The sequence below is a fragment of the Cuculus canorus genome, chromosome 12 (assembly GCF_017976375.1).
Source record: "Cuculus canorus isolate bCucCan1 chromosome 12, bCucCan1.pri, whole genome shotgun sequence".
In the NCBI taxonomy this organism is placed as follows: Eukaryota; Metazoa; Chordata; class Aves; order Cuculiformes; family Cuculidae; genus Cuculus; species Cuculus canorus.
Genome location: NC_071412.1, coordinates 13,837,481 through 13,861,179, shown reverse-complemented (window position 1 = coordinate 13,861,179; position 23,699 = coordinate 13,837,481). Strand labels below are relative to the sequence as shown.

The 23,699-nt window shown below is 48.1% G+C and overlaps 1 protein-coding gene across 1 annotated transcript in view; it reads left to right on the top strand.

The window, feature by feature from the left end:
* Window positions 1-23,699, top strand: part of IGDCC4 (immunoglobulin superfamily DCC subclass member 4) — a 95,631-nt gene that overhangs the window by 52,393 nt on the left and 19,539 nt on the right. The window contains exons 5-12 of the mRNA XM_054077966.1: window positions 10,190-10,324; window positions 12,907-13,062; window positions 13,581-13,991; window positions 14,745-14,909; window positions 16,030-16,167; window positions 17,617-17,787; window positions 18,322-18,555; window positions 23,105-23,212. Coding sequence (XP_053933941.1) covers window positions 10,190-10,324; window positions 12,907-13,062; window positions 13,581-13,991; window positions 14,745-14,909; window positions 16,030-16,167; window positions 17,617-17,787; window positions 18,322-18,555; window positions 23,105-23,212 — 1,518 coding nt within the window. The remainder of the gene's footprint in view (window positions 1-10,189; window positions 10,325-12,906; window positions 13,063-13,580; window positions 13,992-14,744; window positions 14,910-16,029; window positions 16,168-17,616; window positions 17,788-18,321; window positions 18,556-23,104; window positions 23,213-23,699) is intronic.

Genomic DNA, 23,699 nt, shown 5'->3' with positions numbered 1-23,699 from the left:
GGATTCAGTGATAATTTGCTGTCCTCCCATGTTCTCCATGTGCAGCTCTTATTAATTGAGCTTTGCTACACTTTCAATGCTTCTTGAAATAAGAAGTGGTGTTTGGTAAGGTCTGAATGAAACATGGTATAATCTGCTTTTCTCAGAGAGTCTGTTGGTGCTGGTGTGACCCTGTAGTGCATCAGCACACCTGCACTGCAAGGATCACACCTGGCTTTCCTGGAGGGGGTTGAAGAGCCCGTGCCTGCATGGTGAGTCTGGAAGGAAGCTAAGAATAGAGATCATAATTAGGTCAGCAGCTTGCAGTGGGCTGCTGGACAGGAAGGTTGATGCGGTTGGGTTCCTGATGGCACTTGTTAATTATTAATTGTCTGTGTCACAGCAGAGCTTCATTAGATCTTTGAAGTCAAGGGCTGACAGTCCCCTGCAGCGCTTACAGCATCCTAACAGCTGGAGTGAAGATGTTGGAAGTGTCCAGAGGCATAGCAAAGATCACAGTCCTGTTGCTTTGGAGGTGGGACAGACACATGGAGGAGACTTGTTCCTGTCTCTAAGTCCCACCAGTATCTACAGGCCTGGTGGTGCTAAGGAGGAAGAATGTGGCGAGTCAGCCCAGATCACAGGGATGGCTGAATCAAGAGCTCAGCCGTGCTGCTCTGAGCCCTTGCTTGGATATCTCAGATGCCAGGGATCACTCAGGACACAGCTGGGACTTCCAACTGCAGTAACTGAGAGATGCTCTTGCCCAGTTCTGTTTCCAGTGCAGCCAAGGGGCAATGCCACGTGGATTGTGAAAAAGTGAGAAGCAGGAAAAGAGAAGGATGGAATGAGGAGGGGCAGGCGGTGTTACCAGATGCGGTGTCTTCAGGCACAGCCATAGATTGGGGCTCTCTGTGGCACTCAGCGCGTGTCCATCCAAAGGGCTTTGACAGAATCCGTGGGTATCACTAATGGCCTTTCCCCATGGAAAGGCAGCTTCTCTTCCAGACTTTTCCTAGAAAAGCAGATTTGCGTTGTCCTGAGTTAATGCAGATGCATCCATCTGCCTTTGGTTCTGCCTTCCAAGTTGGCAATCTTCGTGTGCTGCCAGACTGTGTTCTGTAGGCTCCCAGCATGTTGTGTGTTTAAAGCATCGTTTGTAGGAAGCATTCTGCATACCTGGCATCAGGGAGACAGCGCTACGAGGTGGTTTCCCATAATATTTCTCTTTTCAAAGCTGTGCATGACAGTGATGTGAACGGCCATTGCTGGCAAACGGAATGGGGCAGAACACAAGCCCTGGGCGCAGAGAAAGCAGGTTGTGTCCTTCTGCACAGCCCAGGGTCTGCTGCCTGTTCCACCCTCTGCTGTCACCGGATGTACATGAATTGCGAATAGATCTGATGTTGCAAATTAATCTGAATTGCAAATAGATCTGATGAAATAGGTGTCAGCCCCTAGGAAACATCAGCCTCTGAGGACAAGGAGGAAGTTACTGGAGCGAAATGGCTCCAGTCAAGGTGAAGTGACTGAGCAATGAAGAGTTTCAGGGCTTGTGACCTGTGAGGCAGAAGAGTCTTCTGTTGACCATGTCTCTCATTTCTGTGCAAGAAGTAACAGAGTATCTTCACCTACCTTACAGCTTTTTTTCTCGGAGATTTCTCCTGCATCAATCTGGAAGGCGATGCTCTGGCCTAGGGAAAAGAGGCGGCTGGTGTAAGGATGGTTGAAGTGTGGGGATGTTTCCATTGAATCCCAGAGGCCAGCAAGGTTAGGTCCCCAGGGCCATTTGGTGTTTACTGATTTGTGGGGCTGTCTATTTAAATCTCTGATACTGGAGTTTTCTGATGCTTTCTGGCCATTACTTCTGCACCTGCAGTTCAGAGAATTAGGGCTGTTACGAACTCTGAACAGATGGAGTCATGGAGATGCCGAGAGATGTGCCCGCAGCAGCACAGTGAGTTGGTGGCAGAGACTAGGGTAGACTCTTATGAGCCACTGGACCAGAGCCTGGCTGTACTGGGAAGCTGGGACATTGTCCTGGCTGGTCAGGGCTGAGGGGTGGTGCTGGAGCTGCGTGGAGGTCTGGTGCCCACAGCAGCCAGCCAGGCTGAATGACTGGAGCGGAGCAGCGCAGGTCACATCCAGGATGGGGTCTGGTTCTGCCCTTGTGTTGCTGCGAACAGCGTGTAGCATTGAGCAGTAGCGTTGATGTTGTCAGCCATGGGACGTGCCTGGCATAGTGTGATGGTTCCAGTTCTGATGGTGATTTTGCACAGCATCCTCTTGCAGCCCTTGTCCTTCTCATCTGTGTTTCTGGCAGCTGCTGGGGAATGGCTGGTGCTTGCAGAGCTTTAGAGGCTCCATGTGAGTAATGTAAGCTGTCTGGGGCTTCGGGTTAGGGCAGAGAGACTGCTCTGCCATACTTCAGAAGGCTTCAGAGACACAGGGGTACCTCTGCTCCTTTCTCCACTTGTTTTTGTTGGCCTCTCATCTGATCTGGCTTAGCTCTGACTGTGCACCAAGTGACTTTCTTCAAAGGAGTTTGTTTACACTAAGGTCTGTAAAAATGTGCCAAGAATGATTAAAGGCTTATGAATTAATAGTTATTGTCTAAAACGGTGACGTTATAAATGCCACTCCAACATGGTCCTTCTGGTGGGTCTCCATGTCCTCTGTCCTCTAGGCTTGTCTTTCCTGTTGCCTCTGCCATGTTCCAGGTCATGGTCTGCTGCTTCTGCCTCCCAGAAATTCTATGATGTATCTACAGCTTTCTGAGGATTCAGATGCATGGCCTAACGGCTCCAACCCTTTGGCTAATTTGGGCCCCCAGGATTAAAACAAGAGGCACTCTAATTCTCGTAAGAAGCAGCGGCTCTGTGCAGTGGAGCTATAGGGCCACATCGCTGCGGCTGTCGGCGCGGCACCTCCTGTTTATTTTGCCTATCTCCTGCTCAGAGCGCTTCCAAGCGCTTGCTGGGGAAGCAAGCGGGAATTCATCGTGCAGTCTGGCTGGCTGCCGTCCCTTTTGGCGTGCTGAAGAGCAGCTCCAAATGCATGTACGCAAACAGAGAGCCAATGTTGACAGCTTTACAGGAGGTGGAGTGGCGGGCAAAGCACACTCCGACTGCTTTGCAGCAGAGCTAAATGTACTCTGGACATGTAAAACTCTGTACGCTGAAGGATCAAGGGTTTGAGGGTGTGGGAAGAGCCCCTCGAAAATCCAAGGCAATTCCTGGAAACCTGCCACTGCTTAGCCTCCTTCTGGGCTTCTGGTTACGTATAGTTCAGGGTGTCAACTTATGGCTCAGCTTGTACATTAAAGGATTTAATTTTCAAGCTGAAATCTGTCAGCTGTATAATGAAGTAAGGGAGAATGAAAGAGGACTGCCTGATGGCCCCTCTGCCTGTCTGGACTTGGATCTGTGCACTCCCCAGGCTTCCAGATACAGGACACACAGCTAGGGAAAACATTGAACAGGCTGTTTCTCTCAAGCCAAGCGAAAAGCGGTTCCCAGACCAGCTTCTCCTGCCACACTCGACGTGTAACACGCTCCGTGGAAAGACCCCAGAAGCTGTGGCAGGTGCTGGGCTGAGGAGTGTGTCCAGGTAGTGAATAAACACTCCTCATCGACACTTATTAAAGGAGGAAGTTTTGTGCTTGCTATAAGAAGTGTAGGTTGCACCGTGTATTTTGGGATCTGTTTGCTGGCTTCTTTTGGGGGGGTTTTGTGACAGTAGTTTGAGGTACAAGTGGAGACTCACTGAGAAAGTGATTGAACTTCTGTGTTTTAATCATTTATGTATGTTCCTTTTTATGCTGCTTTAAAGATGACAAACGATGTGTAGCTGCTTTGCTGCAACACTAGTTTAATGAGTAGGAAGAGAGAGACTCTGTCCCCCTTCCGAAACATGGAGATAAATTCTTCCCTGCTCAGCTTTTCAGTTAAATCTTTGCATTGACAAGTCCATAACTGCTTACAAAATGTTTTGAGGCTGTGAGGTAAAAAGACAATACGAACCTGATTTACTGAGCCCATTTATATTGGTGGGAAAGAAGAGAGCAGTTAGGCCAATGGTGTCACTTGTGCAATAAAAGCCAGGTTCCTTTTCAGCCTCCCTGCCAAGCAGACTTGTGCGCAGACCCAGGCATGGCACAGCTGCCAGAAAAGGGAAAGAAAGGGGCATTTCTCATGACAGAGGCTGTGGGCAGTGGTGTTACCAGATTGCACTGGGACAACTTTTGCAGTCCCAGTGCTCAAGTATGATCAGTGCTGGAGGTTCTGTTGAGGCACACATCTAAAAACTCCTGCAAGACTTGTCAACCAAAGCCTGATCCCCTGCAGAGGAGGAATTTTCAAGGCAGAGGACCATCCACGTTGTTGCTAAACGTGCTCAGGTTTGAGATCTGACATCATTTATATTGCCCCCCAAACAGATATACCAGAGCGTTAGGGTATGGTTAGGCAAGTGTCCTACCTAGAGATGTTAGATGTTTGTTATCTCCTGTCCTAGATGCAGCCCACATGTAGAAATAAGCTGTAGATAGATTTCCAGGTCAGTGCAGTGGGATGAGGAAGGTAGGTGTGGAGGATGTTTTTCTTCCTCTGTGCTTATTGATAGCTTTCTCCGTAAGCAGTTCAGGATGTCTGTGAGGTGTGTGAGAAAAGGGAGAGAGCTGGGGAGTGGGAGCAGGACATGCTCTGCAAACACAGTGCCTGCATTTTTGAAGGTGTGTGCTCCGTAATGGGTAATTTGCTCTTTTATCGTCTGCAGAATAACAGCAGTGACAGCATTGACTTTCTCTAATGAACAGCTGCTCAGTGCTAGAATCTATTCCCAGGGGAAGCTCACAGGGATGAATAAGGTTTCATGCTCCTCCTCCAGAGAGGGTGAGAAAGTTCGCAGAACAGAAGATTGTTGCTTGGTTGTTGGATATTTCCAAATCTTGACCTGCTGACAGCCGAGAGCTGAATGTGTCACCATGCAAGTCATGTTTAACCTTCCAGCACTTTTGCTGAGGCAGTGTGTTTATGGAGTCGGGAGAGAGGTGTTAGTTCTGTCCAAGAAGTCATCTTCTTGTCACTGCAAACGACCATCACAAATTGACTGAGGAAAAAATATTTTCCTCCTGTTGCGCTGCCTGAATTCCTCGCTGATACTCTGTACTAACAAGAGCGGGGAGGCGGGCAGGGATGGCTGATGAATTATGGATGTGTTAGAGGCAGACTCAAGCTGTAAACTCTTGGAGTTTGAAATTGCTCACGTATGTTATAACTCAAGCTATAGCTTCAAATAGACATTTTGAGCTTTGTCCCAGGCAGCTCCCCATGGTGCCTTCCTTCACATTGCAGCTCACAGTTCCCCTTTGCTTTGAAACAGTGCAGCGCTACAGGCTTAGGGAAGAGTGGCTGGAAAGCTGCGTGGCACAGAAGCACCTGGGGGTGTTGGTTGACAGCAGCTGAACATGAGCCAGCAGTGGCTGAGGTGGCCATGGTGACCGACAGTATCCTGGTCTGTATCAGAAACAGCATGGCCAGGAGGAGCAGGGAAGTGGTTATCATCCTGTTCTCAGCACTGGTGAGGCTGCACCTGGAATCCTGTGTTCAGTTTTGGACCCTTCACTACAAGAAGGACATCGAGGGGCTGGAGTGTGTCCAGAGAAGGGGAATGGAGCTGGTGAAGGCGTTAGAGAGCAAGGGTTATGAGGGGTGGCTGAGGGAACTGCGGTTGTTTAGCCTGGAGAAAAGGAAGCTCAGGGGAGACCTTATCAGTGTCTACAGTTCCCTGAAAGGAGGTTGTAGTGAGGTTGGTGTTGGTCTCTTCTCTCAAGTAACAAGTGATAGGATGAGAGGTGCGCCAGGGAAGGTTCAGATTGGATATTTGGAAAAATTTCTTCACCAAAAGGCTTCTCAGGCACTGGCAGAAGTGGTGGAGTCTCCAGCCCTGGAGGTGTTTAAAGGAGGGCAAATTAGGTGCTCAGGAATATGATTTAGTAGCGGACAGGTACAGTTGAACTTGATGATCTCAAAGGCCTTTTCCAATGGAACGATTCTATGATTCTAATGCAGAGTGGATTTTTGGAGGTTAGGCTGTGCTAAGATCTGTCTGGCATGCTCACTTGCTGCCTCGAGGCTCTCCTCCCCATCCCACCTCCCTGTGGTTTTGTACCACACTTGATCATAAGCGGTTTGTATTTCCCCTGTGCCTGCTCACCACCAGGCCCTGCAACACAGCTCCAGACACTGAGAGATGCCCATGAGAGCGATGGAATGAAAAAGCGGAGCGCTCAAACTGGGCCTGATAGGAGTGTGGAAAAACGCATAAACTGAGACGTCTGCTGTAGCAAGTCATTCATAAACAGTAAAACCTGGGGGGACATTTTGACATATTTCAGCACATCATCAGTAGTTCTTGTCTCTCTCTGTGATAGCGCCCTTGCTGTCTCCCTGTGAACACAAGCATGTGCACAGGTTAGTGAAGGAAAAGAGCTGTCTTCTAACTCTTTCAGTGCCGAGAGGTTTTCTCTCAGTCCCAGTGCACATCTCTGAGCCACCCCAGAGCCACATTTGGCACCTTACAGGCATTTTTCCAGTAAAAAAGGGTAAAATTGATCTGTCTGATTCAGAAGGGCAAAAAATCCACAAAGGCCATCAGTGACAGGGAGCATTGCTCCATGGGTTGTGCCTTGGGCTCTGCAAAGCTTTTGCCTGGAGCAGCTTTGCTGCTTGGAGAGAGAAAACAAAGCTGGGGGCTGGGGCGAGAAATCTCAAAGATGGGGTTTTAAATAGCAGCGCTGTGAAAGCTTTTAGTGCCACGGAGGGGACAGCGTGGCGCAGGTGCATTCAGTGACCTGTTTTGTTCGGGCAGTGAAAGATGTCTTGGAAACTGCAGTTCTTTTTTTTTCTCTTTGGTTCTAACAATATTCCCTCTTGACCTGAAATTATCTTAATGGCAGTGGAGAGAAAAACCTCACTCTGGTTTTACTCTTCAATGTTTGTTGGAATCCCCTGTGTGGAGGTTTCCCTGGTTAGTGTAGTGCTGTTCTTGGGAACTCTTCAAACCAACTGAAACCGTTGCAGTTTCAGAGCATTTAACCTGTGATTCATCCTATCCAGCCTCTCCTTTGAGATAGCAGGTGAAAAATACACTGTAGAGGGGGCTTGGTTTAAAGAGGAGCTTGACTTGAAGACTTGCTCTGGCAGACCCACAGTGAAATACAAAGCTGTAGAGAAATGTGTTTGTGTGTGCAAGAGGTGTATGGGGCATTCATCCATGCACATGCTGAGGAATGTGCTGGGAAAGCAAGCGGAATTGTTTGCTTTTGTAATATGATTTGAATAATAATCAGCAACAAACAGACGTGGGATCTGGGCTAATATATTGCTCAGTAGTTTTTCAAAGCTGACACCAGAGTTTTGGTTGAGGGGGAGAACGGAGCAGAGACGGGTGTTTGAGCTACAGAGCCCTGTGGCTGTTGCCACTCTTGATTGTCAGAGAAACCTTGAGTTGTGCCCTTGAGTTTAGCTGTTGGGAATCATAGAATGGTTTGGGTTGGAAGCCCATCCAGTTCCAGTAGTCTGTGTAGAGGTCTGACTGCATCCCGCTGTGCTGCCAGTCCCTCAGCAGAGAACAACTCCTCACCTGGCTCCTTTGCAACTCTTTTCCCCAATCCACTCTTGAAACGAACCTCATCATATCTTGTTGGGTTCTCTGGTGTCTTCCCAGTGCTGTGGCCTTCCCTTTAATGGCTGCTATAATATCTGCCTTTTCCTTTGTTTCTGGTGCCTTCTCATGTGTTTCCTTCCAAATCATAGCTGGAAAGCTCCTTCTTGTTCTTTCTCTGATGTTGCTTTATCTCTCTGCCATATGGGGTAGAGGCCTCACCTTAGCAATGTGCTGAGCAGCCTCGCCTTGCCAGCCAGGTCTCACTGGAGTCTCCGCACTCTGTTGTTTTGCAGGACTAATGATTACTTGTGGATATTAGTGCTTTGCTGAATGGAGCTGGACTTAAAAGAAAGCTGCTGCTCCAAAGAGCCTTGCAGTTCTCTGATCCTTCAGCTTACATGCCTGTTGTGGAAGCTCTTGTGCCTGTTTTTACGTTAAGCTCATTTTCTGTCTCAGTAGTTCTCAAGCCCAGCCTTTGCACCACTGTTAAGAGCGGCCAGGACTTTGATCTGTTTGTCAACGAGGCCTCTGAATACGCAGTCTGATGTGGTTTCTTCTTGTCCCTGTTCTGTCCCCTGAGTTCTCCTGCTGTGGCTGGACGTGATGGCTGCTGGGCTGAAAGCATCCATAGGCACAAATGATGCGAACAGCTGATGTATGTGGCTGTAGCAAAGCTTTGGTCAGCTTGCACCGTGCTGGAAGCACAGAGGAGATCATATGTGTTTGTACACACCAGGCTCTCTGCGTAGCGTACTTATTCTACTGGAAGGGGGATAGCTGGCTTGGCTTTTCCTTCATGCCCCGTGGCAGCTCTCATTGCTGGTGTTTGTCCAGGGCTGGGGGTGCAGTTCAGTGTGGTCCAGCCCTTGTCCCAGGTGGGGACCATGGGCGCTCTTTGGTCTCTGCTTCCATCTGCTGGACAAGCACTGGCTCCTGCTCTCTTCCCTCGGTGCCTCGGGGATTTCACTTGCTCCTTTTAAAGCGTGCTCTTGTAATGCTACAGATGGAAATCCCTTTCACACGTGTATGGACTGCAAGAAAATCCGTGTTGACCCAACTCTCTTTGGCAAGACTTGTGCACTAGAGTAGATGGCAATGAGCCTGGAGATGGGCTGAGCACCGTGCGTTCGGTGCAGCAGTGTGGAGCCCCTTGCTGTGCAGGCAGGTCTGCGTGCTGAGGCCAGAACTGCTCTGATTTATGTTCCCAAGACAGTCAGATATGAACGGATAGTGGTTGGATGCCACAGGAGTGGCCAGTGTGTGTCAGACCAGAGGTCTAGCCATTGCAGTGCCCATCTCCAAAAGTAGCCACAGCAGATGCTGGAGGAAAGCATGTGAGAAAACAGCAAGGAGGATGTGGTGCTTTCTTCTGACATCTCCCGCAGCATCTGACAGTGAGGGATGTGGTAATGTTTTGGGCTGGGGACTGCAGTGAGACCTTCTTATTTACCAGTCCTGGTAAACGTGTCCTTCATGATATTGTCTGAACCTCTTAGTTTTTTTGGCATCTTGAGACGGTGAGTTTGTACTGTGCACAAAGGTCCTGCTTCTATTTGTTTGAGACTTGCTGCCCACAACTTCCTCTGCTAGATCCTGGGAGCACCTGGAGCAGGCCTGAGAATTACTTGTACTGTGTGACTCCTCTGCAGTTATTTTTCCATTCATGAGGACAGCAACAAGTGTCTTGGGGTTAGATGTGTTTGGAAGAGCTGGAAGAACAGAGTTGCTACTGTTGAGGGTCATGAATGGTCTGGTTTGCTCAAAAGTGCTCCAGTTGTTTTCATCTACAAACAGAAATTTGGCTGCTGCAGAGGTGTTTCCTTAGCTTCCCTTAGCCTCTGCTCAGCAGTGGGCAGACACAAGCAGAAGGTTTGTTTCTAGCAAAAATCCCCATCCCCTTCTCAAGACATTGTGCAATGCAGACTGTAGATCTTCCTGTAAACGCTGCTTAATTTATGTGTTGGCTGTTTGTCTGTGCGTACAAGCTGTGTAGCCCTCACTCTTCCAGAAGGGCATTGACTGATCTAATCTTTGAGCCCTAAAGTGAAGCCCTGGACACGGAGGCTTCACCTCACTTTGTTCCAGTGTACAGTGCAGTGTCTGAATGTTAGAATTTCCTTAGCCAAGTTACCAGGTGCTTTCTGAGCTGCTATAATGCCTGTAATGCAAAGAGTGTGTTTTGTCCTGAACAGTGTTTGAGATAGTGTCTTCTTCCATCTAATTAACAAACATCCATTTAGCAACAGGTAATGAAGGTGATGGGTTGAAACTCGACTTATTTTCCATGTGAAAATCTCAACGCTAATTTTTACGGGTGCCAGCATTAGCATAAACCTGCAGGGCACCCTTTCATTAATTTCTTACACAAAGATGTTGTAGACAAGTGAAATCAATCCCTGCTTTTCTCCTTCAGCTAGGTGAGAGCTGTTACACACGTGTGACCTGGGGAAGTGTGGCTGGGGTGTCTGGGCTCTACGTTCTCTGCTTTTTTAGGAACCCTGCAATTTAGAAGATAAACTTTTCCTTTTATTTTTGATATTAGGTTCCCAGCCAGCAGGAGGAGATGTCACCATCATCGCAGCTCCAGAGAACACCACGGTGGTGGCTGGAGAGAGCGTGGTGATGGAGTGCATGGCGGCTGCTGATCCCACTCCCTTTGTCTCCTGGATACGACAGGGTGAGCATGAAGGACAGAATTAAGCTTTGGTTGTCAAGAAAAACCTGTGGATACTTTATTTTTATAATCTATTAAAAAGGGGAAAGGTCTGTGGGACAAGAAGGGTGCTCGTTCCTTCAGTACCTAATGACACAGGTGGGGCGAGTGTAGGATGGCCTTGCTGAGCTGGAATTATTGATTAAATCTAGAAAGTTACAAAGCACGCAGCTGGCTTTGTAACTGTTTGACCTGTGAAATATATCAAGTTCTAGTGCCTGAATGCCTTTTGATCTAAATTAGTCCTCCTCACTGCATGAGCTGGAGCAGTGAAGATCATGAGATGGGGTCAGGCCTGTGCCACTCCTCAGGGAACTCAGAGGTCAGTGGGGATTCTGTGGAATCTGCTGTTGCATTGGAGGAATAACTTATGTTATCTTGCAAGATTATAAAAAAGGATAAGATCTGTTTATCATTGGAGTGTTTCTGGGATGTTTTTACTCTTACTGTAGTCAGATTGGTGATGGAAGGATTGAGAAGATGCTGAGGTCTCGTCGAAGGTTTATGAATGAGCCAGGCGTATGTTGTCCCAAGACTGATGGCCTTAGGCATGAGTGGGATGCTAATGTCACTTCACTGAGTGTCACTTGCATCAGATGTGTTGCAGAAGCTCTGACTGAAGACATTCTCAGCTCGGGAGTCCATCTCTCCCAGAAAAAGTTCTCAGTCATTTTCATAAGTCCAGGTCATGATTTAAGACTCCTCTTCCCTGTAACTATTCATTGTCTTCAGCCCAGACTTGTCCACAGGCAGGGTTTTTTGTGTGTACAAAATCTTTCCCACAAAAAAAGGAGCAAAAAACCTTCAGAGGACATAACTTTGGAAATCAAATGAGCAAGGATTAAATGTTCTAGCAGAAATGTTTCTGTGTAGTTCACAATTACAAATACTGAGCTTTCCGATGCTGGATCACTTATTGATTCCTTTACTGAGAGCTACTGATAACTCTGGTAGAGTAGATATTATAAGAGTTAATTATCACTATGAAAGTTTGTTGGCTGCGGGGAAGAAGAGAGGAAAGGGAGGGTAGGTTGGTGAAACAGTTCACTGCATGCTTTATTTTTAAGTGTTTGGTCCCCCTCTGCTTCCCAGTGTGGATTCTTCAAATGAGAAAAGATGGATTAACTGTGCTAGCAGCTCTGTGTTGTACAAGCATGTTTCATTCCAAGACTTCATTAAGGAACAGTCTGGGTTACTGGACAATTAGTCTTGTAGGTAACACCGAGGAGTGTACCTTCAGGTTGCCAGTTTGGCTCTTGCCAGCCTTAGTGGTGTCAGCTAATTGCTACCATCTGGAATTGAACCGCTCCAGTGCAAATGGGGTGCACAGATTTTCTCCTCCTCCGAGCATGCAGCCACTGAACTGTGAGGCCATCTGAAGACCCCAGGATTGGATGGAAGGGGCAGAGAGTCTGATCTCAGCTGTGTTCCCTGCTGCTGGTGCTAAGTAGGTGCAGCTGCTCACAATGGGAGTGGAGAGCTTGCTTCTGTCTCGAGATACAGGCTTAGCTGAAGCTGAGAGAAGCAAAGGCAGGCGAGTACTGAGTTTTTTGCTGCCATCCATGCTTCTGCAGTTCGAGGACAAAAGTCTGGTGTTCCACAGGTACTGCGCAACCTGGCTGGTCCTCCCAATCTGCTAACTTGTGCCAGAGCTGGCTGTGGGTTCCTGACCTCCCATCGAGCCTTTCCTTGGGCAGACTGTGCTGCTCACGCTGTTGGCTTTGCTCTTGGGTTTGCTCCTCATACTCATTCAAAAGTACCAGCGCCATGGTCCCCATGTTTCTCAAGTTGGAGCAGTGCTGGGAATCAGCAGTGCCCAGCACCAGCCTGCTCCCTTCTCTGTGACCTGCTGCGGATCCTAGGGCTCAGCTTCTGGCCAAGGGGCTGGAAGCCACTCTTTCCTCCTTCCCTACTCGGTAGTGCTAAGCATCCACCCAGGAGAATGGGAAGAGGGCAGCTCATGGCCCATGTCTTGGACCCAAGCACCAGAGCTCCAAGGAGGACAAGGTACCTTCCTGATACCTGACAGATCAGGAGCCAAGCTGGAGGCAAAGAATGAATTGGGAATCTCAGTAAGTGTGGGTTCATGTCTGGGACCCAGAGGAGAGAAGGACCCCGTAGTCATTAATGATTCAGTGCCCTTGCTGACATTGGCATGAGCGAGTCAAGGGAGCAGGCATGTGTGTTTGTGCATGGGGGTCAGCAGGCAGATCCAACAGCTTTTCCAAAGGTGGGTTAGCATTGATTTCCCTTGAATGTGCTCTTCCCATTGCAGGCATGCCCTAGGCATCAGAGGCTATTTTGATCCAAACCAGAACAATTTGGTTATTACACGCTAAACTGAACCATGGGCTAATGTTGGCTTGGGCTGGCTGATGCTTGGTCGAGCACTGAAGGATGTCCCGGCAGGAATCCTCCTTGGGGCTGGAGTTTGGAATTCGGGGGTCTCTCCCCCGATCCTGGCTGTAATAGATGCATTGTTTACAAGTCCTCATAAAGGACAGCTTGGGGCTCCCCCCCACGTTTGTGCGCATTTTTTCCTGCAGATGGAAAACCCGTTTCTACAGATGTGATTGTGCTGGGCCGAACAAATCTCCTCATTCCTTCCAGCCAGCCCCATCACTCCGGGGTGTATGTCTGCCGTGCTAACAAACCCCAGACCAGGCAGTTTGTTACAGCCGCCGCTGAGCTCCGAGTCCTTGGTGAGTAGAACGTGGGATAAACGCTCCAGATAGAAACTCTAGCCAGATAGGTGTGGATTTCCTGGACCAACATCCAGGAGCTCCCCAGGAGGTTACGTTTATGGCCCGTGCTGGGTAAAATGGGAGCCAGGTTGCAGCCAGGAGGCCCTGGGCTGGGGTAGTGTCACCTTTTTAATTTGGGGTTTGGTTCCTTGTACTTACTGAACCGTTTTATTCCTTATTCTTGTTCTCCAGGGTTCCCCCCCCCGGAAATCTGTATCAGCAATTAACTTTCAGTATCATAGAAGCGAGCAGGGAGAACAGCCTAGGATCAGGGAATGCAGCACATGATTGATATAGAATTTATTTTTCCTTTTGGACAGAGTCTAAATTAAGCCTCAAGAGTCTGCCTGGCAAATCCTATCTTGTAAGCAAAGCTTCTACTGAATAAAACATAGCACCAAGTGGGGAGGAGAAGGGATTTGCTTTGCTATCATTTCCTCCTCCTTCCTGCATTAATTTGTCCTCTCTTCTGGCAGCTACACCCAGCATCTCCCAGGCTCCTGAAACCATCTCACGCACTCGAGCCAGCACAGCCCGGTTTGTCTGCAAGGCAGAGGGGGAGCCAGCCCCAACCATTCACTGGCTGAAGAATGGTGAGACCATCCTCTCCAACGGGCGGGTGAAGGTGCAGAGCAGCGGCAGCCTCGTCATCAATCAGATCGGGTTGGAGGATGCTGGCTACTATCAGTGCGTGGCCGAGAACAGCCTGGGCACGGCTTGTGCCACTGCCAAGCTCTCAGTGATCGTGCGGGAGGGTTTGCCCAGTGCTCCCAAGAAGGTGTCAGCTGTGTCCCTCTCCAGCACCACAGTCCTTGTGTCCTGGGAGCGGCCAGAGTACAACAGTGAACAGATCATTGGCTTCTCATTACATTACCAGCGGGCTGTGGGTAGGTGTTACCTGCCTGTGCAACACAGCTGTGTTGCAGGTACAAGACACAAAGCACAGGCTGACGTTCTTTCCCAACTAGTGACAAGTATGAGGTAATTCTGGTTAGTTTAACCCTTTTCATTGCAAAGGGTAAAGGAATTTTCTCTTGGAGTCAGCATCAGCCTGTGACAGTGCCTTTGAATTAGCTGAGATGTAGTAACTTGTTGACTGGCAGTAGCGTATCCACGTAGCTCAGTTGTCCGGATTCTAGCGGGACCAGGTACTTGTGGGAATTTATTTCTGTTCTTTAGTTTTTTCCTCCACTACAATGATTTTATAAGCAAAGGGTGCAGTTATTAATGGAGATAATACATAGCTACATTGTGTGCAGGGGTAGTGACTAAATTATTCACACTCAGAGTCTGAAGTGAGGCACTGGGGATTCTTGGGGTCTGTCTTCCCAAACAGCCAGCAAGCCAATGCTCTTGCTGAACTGTTACCAGAGCTCCTCTGAAAAGTAAACTGGTAACTTCAGCTGCTTTAGCATGGATTAAAGAACTCGAATCAAAATGGAGATGTTAACGTTGAGACACTGGATGTTTCTGCCTAAAGAGTTTGCATAAGAATGGATTTGGGCAGGTGCTGACGAAATTGTAGGAGACATAGTGAGTTTTAGGGGTTATTTGTGCTATGGACCTTGTGAGTTTAGTGATTTTTCAAGGAGTGTCTTGGCAGTTCATTGACCTGCTGATGAGTGTTTCCTTGACTCTAGGAACTGATAATGTGGAATACCAGTTTGCTGTCAATAACGATACCACTGAGCTGCAAGTCAAGGACCTAGAACCCAATACCAATTATGTCTTCTATGTGGTCGCGTATTCTCAGCTTGGAGCCAGCCGGACGTCCTCTTCTATTGTTGTTCAGACCCTGGAGGATGGTAGGTTGAATTAGATGGGTACTGGTGCCTAAAAATATTCTTGGCCTGTTTCATTGTGAGCATTGACTATGCTAAGAAGAATAGTATCAGCTCCTAGAACCCAAAACATGCTGCTCTTACAGCTTCTTGCCAGAAGCCCTTTTAGAAAAATATAAACAGCAATCCAACCAAAACCAAAACTCCCTGGTCTGACCCTCAGCTTGGGTGAAGAAGGGCATGAAAATGACCTGACTAACACTGGGGCCCATGAGAATCTTGTGGGAGCTGTGGTGGGCTCCTCTGGGCTCTCACATAGCTGATGTGATAGTGCTCCAAACTTGACTCTGGGCCAGACTCGATTTCAGCTCCAAGGAAAGACATCTGTTACAATTTGTAGGGTTGGGAGCAGCCTTCAGGTTGGATCCCATAAGAGCCAGTAGTTTGTGTGTGTTGATTTTACCATTTATCATGTAGCATTTTGCGAGCAGTAAAGGCACAGTGCCAGAAGGACAGCTGCCCAGTGTGGGAGGACATGGACAGCCTTCAACAGAGTGCGGGACAGTGGCAAGAAGCACTGGTTTTGGCAGACCTTGTGCAAGGCCCTACTGTGCTGCAGGGTGTGTTATGTGCTTTTAATACTCCTGGCAGAGTGAACTGCGTGGTTCCACATGTATATGTCTGAAGCCCGAAAAGATGAGTTGAAAGCCTGAAAGCTGCTTGCAGCACAGAGCTGTAATTCTGAAGGGAATGGAGAATCCTGAAACTATGAGCCTTTTCCTTTAATATCTCCTTTGTGGTCTGCAATACGACGTACGCTGATTAGCTGGTTTGTGCTAACCTGCCTGGTTTGCAGTGGATATAGGGTCACTTAGGTTTTGCTTCCCTAGGGAGCAGTGTGGTGTGACCAGCAGGCTCTGATCAGCCTGTTGAAGCTGAGCAGCCCACCATCTCTGCTCCCCAGAACACCCCACCCATGCTCTGAGCTGTTGGAGAGCTGTGGGGTATTGGTTCCCCCCATACAGACAGCCTGTCACCAGCAGCTGGGGGCAGCTAAGACCAGGTAGTGGCCCCCAGCCAACGGAGAGAGCCGCTGAGATCTTGCTCTGGTCTTTGCTGAGTTCCCATTGTTGTTTCTGCCCAGTTCCTAGTGCTGCCCCTCAGCTGTCCCTGTCGAGCATGACTCCTGGTGACATCCGTGTGACTTGGCTGCCTCCTCCTCCAGAGCTGAGTAACGGCAAGATAACGAAGTACAAGATTGACTACTGTACCCTCAAGGAAGGTGAGCAAAACACTGTGTCTTCTGCTCTAGCAGTGTTAACAGCGTGTCATGTTGAGGGGAGGAGGTGCTGAAAACAGAGGGAGAGCCCTCTCTTAGCTCAGCTCTGCTGGTGGTGGTCCAGGCAGTGCCGGTGCAGTGCTACTTCACACTGCTCCGAGGTGCCTTTTTCTGTGGTTGTAGAGCAGCCTGTGTCCCCAGGGAATGGCCTGGTGCCTGTGTATTTGTACTGCCCCATGAGTGTCTGCTGGAGCAGCCCTTTGGTGCCATCTCCACTGTTTGTTTGGGGGAAGAGCTTTATGCTGCCTGGGCAAGAAGGCTAAAAGCATTTGATTCCTTTAAAATGGAGTCTAATCAAAGTGATTCTTGTGGAGAAATAGCAAGTATCCTGGCCAGACTGTGCTGCTTTATTGCTGGGTTTTGTCCGGTTTTATTTCTGTTGGCAGACACTCTAAGAAGCCTTCAGCAGGGTTGATAACGTTTCCCTGTGCTGGTTGTGGCTGTTCCAATTCCACGTGTGCCTGCTTTGCAAATCCTTCTGGGTATTTGCTCTTAAACCTGTCAAAGCTCTGCAGCTTCTCACTTCCCAGGGTCATGATTCTTACCACAAGGAGGATGGGGAGTGTGATGAAGTGCTGGACATGTTCCCAAGTGTTTGATCTGGATAGTCTGCGCTGTGACTCCTAGCTCTTGGGTTTTTGCCTTGAGCTTGCACATGGCTCTGTGGCATCATAAAACCTTGGAAACGTTTGCAGTCCAGGGATCACGCTTAGCAGTATGCTGTTATGTAGCAGTGGCAGTGCTCCCAGCTGAGTTTACACCAGGTGAAGCTGAAAAGCAAGACCTCTACATTCACCAAACAGAGAATATGAATCTTCAGCAAGATCAATTAGTTGTCACAGTGAAATCCCAGGTCATTCTCAGTTTACATTTCCTGTTGCCTCCCTAAGAACTTGGGTGGGCTGAAGAGGGAATGATAACACCTCAGTCTGGCATGGATGAAGGCGTGAATTTTGCAGAAAGCAAGGCTGCTTGATGGGTCTGGTTCAAGTTAAGGTGAGAATTTAAATACAGCAATGAGCAGCACTGGAACACATCACCAGCTACTATTGGCTGTGTTCCTGTTCTGCTGTCATATCAGCAGCAGCAAGGCTTCTGACAGCTCCCCTCCGGGAAGGCTTAGTGGTGCTGACAGCAACCTGCAGTATCAAATGGGATGAAGGGGATTATTGGTCAGGATGTCACCTCTGCCCAGTCTTTAGTTCTAGTTTTTCCTGCTGGCATGAGATTGCACTGGGCAAAGCCAAGTACAAAGCCAAACTAGCCCAGGGCGTGCAGAACATGTGGGAAAAAACAAACAAGCCCAAACAGCTGGGCTTTGTGGCTGCTCAGTTGTATTTCCCTTTGACTTGGAAAACCATCCTTTCAATGGTGTCCCCTTGGTTCCAGCAGATCAGGTCACATCCATTGAAGTGGGTGGAAACGAGACACAAATCACTCTCTACTCGCTCCATCCCAACAAAGTATACAAAGTTCGCATCGCAGCCAGCACCAGCGTGGGCTATGGAGCCCCTTCTGAGTGGACGCAGCATCGAACTCCAGACAGAGACAACCAGACGCATGGTAGGAGCCTGGGTGGTGCCTGGGATGGACATTGGGAAATTTGAGGAATGGTCAGAGGTGTTTGCTTTCATTAGGGAATTCTAACTGTTGTTGTTGGTACCCGCCTTTATCTTTCTCTTGAGCAGCCCCTGCATGACTTGCCACTTGCATGGTCCTCCATGTGTAGCTGTGAACATTCTTAGGAAGGAAAGAAAGAAACAAAAGATCAAACCCCAATATTATGGCATTTGGGAGTGGATAGATGATTTTGCCAAAGAGAGCTGAGCCCAAGCTAGACTCCAGCAGCAGTTAAAGAATTTGGGATCTGAGAATGCATTGGGAAATCCCATACTGGCTTTGTGACATTGTTTTTTGCTGTATCACCCAGCTGGTAAAGTCAACCCTAGAGCATAACTGTACCACTCTGTCAGACAGTGGAGACATCCCATTGAACAGGACAGCCTTTCCTCCCACCCCTCTCTCAATGCCCAGGACATGCCTGGGAAATGGAGACAAGTGGCTGAACATTTGTCCCTTGTCTTTTTCTTCTTTCAGTTCCATTTGCCCCGACAGAATTAAAAGTCCGGGCGAAGATGGAGTCTCTCCTGATAACGTGGCAGCCCCCAGCCAACCATGCCCAGATATCTGGCTACAAACTCTACTACCGAGAAGTGGGCCCAGAGGAATCCAGCGATGAAAGCCCTTTGGATGGTGCTGAAGATGACAGCTGGGACGTGGGACCCATCAAACTGAAGAAGAAAGTGAAGCAGTACGAGCTGACCCGACTAGGTTAGCTGGTTCTATCCTCTCAGCGCTTGGTGTGGAAACCCAGGGTCTGGCTCTTGCATTTTGTAGCAGCCCCAGGATGCTCCCAAGAGGCTTAGTTGTCTGCTTGACTGCAGATACACAGGACCAGGACTGTGTGAGCTTTAAGAGAACTCAGAATCAGTTCTGGAGTTGAGCTCTTGGGGCTCGTTCTCAGCAGAGTTTAGAACAGAAGTTTCAAACACCAGCTTAACAGGGATCGTATTTTTAACCAAGGGCTACTGATATACTTAGAATACGCTAATAAGTAGGTGTGAATCAATTAGTATTTGTTATTGTGTTACTATGAAGAGTGCCCAGATTAAAATCTGCTGTCAGGACAATGATCTCTCCTTCCCTGTGTATTTCTAAGAAGTTCCATAATTGAATGCTATTTGAAATTTTGAAATCTCTCTCTATTAAAATGCAGAGATGGGTTAATTTTGGGTCAGTATTCTCCTCCATAGAAGGATAGAAGACTGAGTGTCCATGACTGGAGAACGAGTCTGCACCACCATCTGATCTGCCTGCCTGTGCTTGGTGTTTCCCATAATGAGTTGTGTTTCTACCATCTGATTGTCCTAGTTAGTTGATTTGCCAGTTGATACAGGATGGAGAGAGAAGAGTCGTGGCAAATGCGTCCTTGAAACAGGATTCTACTTCTTAGAACTCTTCCATCCCCACTCCATGTTTCATCCCTGTTGCTGCCCAGTGAGCTGAGACTTGCAGGGCGAGTGTTTTTCTCATGCTGGTTCATCTTACATGTCTAGCGTGTTTATTATGCATGGTGTAAAGGTCAGGCTGCAGCACCTGGAAAGACAGTTTGTGTCATCACTGAGTAAGTTTCCAGCCATGTTGCAGCCATCCTACCACTGAGAAGGTGTTAACAGTTATGAGTTTCTCTGAAGAATTTAGGTCTGTAATTATTGCACGGAGAAAACCACATGTGAACATCATCACGCGCTGCACTAACCACTGGCAAGTCAGTTAGCGGAGGGGCTCGGGAGTGGGCTGAATTGGTTCCAAATGCTCTGGCACGATGTTGCTGAGAAGGCTGCTTGTTCTTCTGTAATTGCTTCCTTAAATTTGGGCATCCGTTAAGCCCTAATGGCTTCCTTATGATTTGGTGGTTGTGCATTGGCTTTCATTGTGTCAGGAAGAGAGTCTTGGGTTTCTGCCAGCTGTGGATGTTCTCCTTTCTGCTCCTTACACTGTTGACTGACATGCTCCTGTGTGCGTACAGTAAAGGAAGGGGTTAGGAATCTGGCTTACTGGAGAAGGGCAGGGGTCTGGACATGAAACAAGGAGTGGTTTGGATTTAGAAGGGTTTGAGTTTATGTCAAGGAGCTAACCTGCACAGGAGCTTACCTCAGCTTTAGGGGTCTTTAGGCAGAGTGGGTGGCAGTCTCAGGAAAGGCTGGCAGCCCTGACGTGGTCTGTGTTGCACGTTGGCTGATGGGGAATCAGCTGGGGTGATTTCCCAGCTCATGGATGTCTGCTGGGGAAGTGCAGCAGTGGGGACTTCTCCTAAGAGCCCTTGGTAAAAACAAACAAAATACCCAACACTGTCTCTTGAAGTATCTCTTGATGTCAGACTCTTCAGTTGCAAGAGACCTACAGCGATCGTCTAGTCCAAGTGCCTGACCACTTCAGGGCTGACCAAAAGGAAAAGCAAATCATTAAGGGTATTGTCTGAACACCTCATAAACGCTCACAGGCATGGGACATCGACTGCCTCTCTGGGAAGCCTGTTCCAGGGTTTGAAACACTGTCAGGGAATTCCAGGGTTAGACACTGGGAATGCAAGGCTGTAGCTCAGGCACGGTTGCGTACCATGTCAGTGCAGACAAGGTCCACCTTTCCTGTTGGAGGCTACGTCCTGCTGCAACACCATCTCTAAATGTTCCTTAACACCTCTGCGGTTGTCATTGAAGCCACTTTTCCTCCCCTGATTTCCTGTAACTTCAGGCTGTGTTTTAGGCTGTAGTAAGGATCCTTGCGCTGGTCAAGTGCAAGATTCTGTCTGCTCTTGCTCTTCCTGGTGCTGCTGCAGAACTGGCGCCAGCTTTGTCCACCACTACTTCTTCTCTGCCCTGCAGGCTTCCTCATCTTTGCCTTACACCCAACATCTGGCTGCTTGATTTTGCCATTGGTAATGTCCCAGCTCTTTCCATTTGTGTCATCTGAAACAAGAGAAGACTTTTTCTCCCATGCTTTTTCTACTGCTGAAGCGAACCATGTTTCCTTAGAGTGATATGACTGATGGCATGCCTTGTGACTTGTCTGAGAGTTAGGCGCTGAAATCCTGTGGGAGACGTGAGCAACTGTTCAAAGGCTCATGAGAAATACAGCAGTACTGTGAGCCAACAAAATCAAAAGAAAGCTGTCCTGAACCACCAGGAGGGCTTTTCCCTGAGAAATTCTCATTCATTTCCATCTGCATTCTAGCAGTTAGTGCTCTGCGACTACCAGGGCCACAATCTACATGAAAAATGAGCAGTAAGGATCTGATCCTGTCTTCCACATCCCCATGAAAGGAGAGTGCATTCCTCTGGGAGTTACTTTCTGGAGATTAGGGTATTTTCCATTTATAGGAACGTATGGTATATGGCATCTGGCCAACATGAACACCTTGAGAAACTGAATAAAACAACGTATCGAGCATATTGGATATATTATGCAGTCATCCAGATTAGTGATCTGAAATGATCTGGTCTAGATTATTCTGCTTATATTTAATGTATGGTGGAATGCAGTGAAATACATCTGTTTTCGTGCTGCCTACTAGCTTCTTGACAGCTTGATCGAGCTTTATGTCTGTATGTTCCAAGAGCTTGAACATCTGGGCCTGCGTATAAAAATTGAAGCTAAGGCTCTGACTGAGATATCTAAAATACTCCTATTTTCAGAATGTGGAATGCCTGATATTGTGGTAGAGCTTCTCCGGCTTCATGTGAAAGTGGCTGCTGTATTGATCCTACTCAGGGATGGAGATGGAGGACTTGTTCTTTCCTTCGTTTCTTTCTCCAACAGGAGCTGCCCACAGCTGTATCACATCTGTGAGCTCTTCCTCATCATTTTTGATCGCATCGTCCGTGATGAGCTCATGTCCCAATGAAGGCCGGGCAGGAGGTGGAGCATGTGTGCTGGCAAGAGAAGCTGTGGGGTTCTTTGTTTCACTGAGCCTGTGGTCTCAGACGTTTGGAAGTTGAGTGCCCTTTGGCCTCATCTCCCCCTTGTGTGGGTTTGAAATGTTTTCCTGCGGCTGGAGTGTGTGGAAATGCAGATCAGGCTGCCTTGGAGGCAGACAAAACTCTGTTTGCTTTTGGGATTCTTTTGGGGAGAAAAATGTGGCTGAACTGTTTTTATATTCTGAGTGCGAGCGTGTGTTGTGGAGCAGAGAAAGCCTTTGGTAATTGGTACCATTAGCCTCTGGGAGTGTAATCAGTGCAGTAATAATAAAATTGGCATCAATGAGAAAGGTTTTATTCTGCTTACGTTGTCTGGCAAAGAGAGCAGTGATCTTTCAGGGCAGGGAATGAGCAGGCACATCCCAAATTAACAAACTTCGTCAATGTGCTGCAGCCAAGGCAACCAGAGACAGTCTGGGCTGCTCTCACTGAGTTTCTGACCGGGCTGGCTGCTGAAGAGAGAAGCTGGCAAGTGTCTTATTGAGAACTTTGTATCTCCCAAGTTGTTTCTTTGATTAAATATCTCCACTAAAAACAACCTCAGATGTTACTTAATACATCAGAGAAATATTTCAGCTGATGAAAGGCTGGAGGAAAGAGCAAAGTGAATTTTTGGCCAGGGCAGCACTGCTTGGAGACAGTGTCCAGTCCTGCAGCTCCATTTGGGTCCAAATGTGAAGTTCCCGGTAGAGTACGTTGCAGCCCGATGGGCAGGGTGCGCAGTGAGCATCATCCAGTTTCTGGTGTGGGTTCTGTGTGAGCTTTTCTACTTGGAAATCAAGGAACTCTGCTGGGGAGGCAAAACAGTCACCATACAACAAAAGTTGCTAGTGACTCACCAGGGCATGTGAGGACTTGCTGGAAGGAAGATCCTCACTGCAGTGAATAGAGAGAATTTTTAGAAATGGGAGGTGCATTTTGGACAGGAAAGGATGTCCTCACTGTTGAAGAATAAACAATGCATCCACTTTAGAGGGGAAAGAGAGGGGTCACTGTGCATAGTTTCTTTAGTAGTTTGTGAGGGAGAAAAATCGGGAGATCCTGAGATGATGTGCTGTCAGCTGTGGTGCTGGTTAACTCTTGGTGGTGGAGGAAGTCCATCTGCTGCTGATAATTTCTGTAAAACATGAGGGGAGAATCAGAGAGCAGCTGTGATGATGTCTTTGAATGTGAAAAGCCTGTAAGTGGAAGGGGGGCTCTGGGGGGCATTTAAGTAAATACAACTCTGCACAAGCTACTTTCTTGGATGGTGAGAAAAGCTGATCAGATCCAAGGAAACATGTCTGATTGGGGAGGGTTGGTAGCAAAAATAACCCCAGACAAACCCTGCTTGATTTTTCCAGCTCCTGGGAAACTCTATGAGGTGAAGCTGGTGGCATTCAATAAGCACGAAGATGGTTATGCAGCAGTTTGGAAGGGCAAAACGGAAAAGGCACCTGCAACAGCAGTAGGTGAGGAAAGCTCTTCATTTATTGTCGGCCTCTTCTGCTTGACATGTGGCTTCAAAGGAAGGGTAGAGGTAAAGTTACAGAAGATGAACTTAAAGGAGGGCAATATGAAAATGGAGAAGGTCCCAGTGTAAGGAAACTCACTTTGAGTGAGCCATTGCAAACTGCATTGGAGGAATTATCTTGGGAAGCAAGAAAGGAGCAAAATATTCCCCCTCCTCATTAGGGTTGTTCTTGTACTGCATGTTGGTGGCCTCTACCGTGTTCTCTCTGGCTCCAGAAGTGGCTCAGGGATGGTGTTGGAAATGCCAGACAGCATGGGTTTCACCTCTTAGGTTATGAAGATTCCAGAACACGAGTTAGCAGCATGCCAGGCTTTTTGCAGTGTTACAAAGAAAATAAAAGCTCTGCAGATCTCGGCTGCATCCTCGGCTCTACCAGGCTGTCATGGGATGGTCGAAATTAGTAGATTCCTCTACACTGGACACTT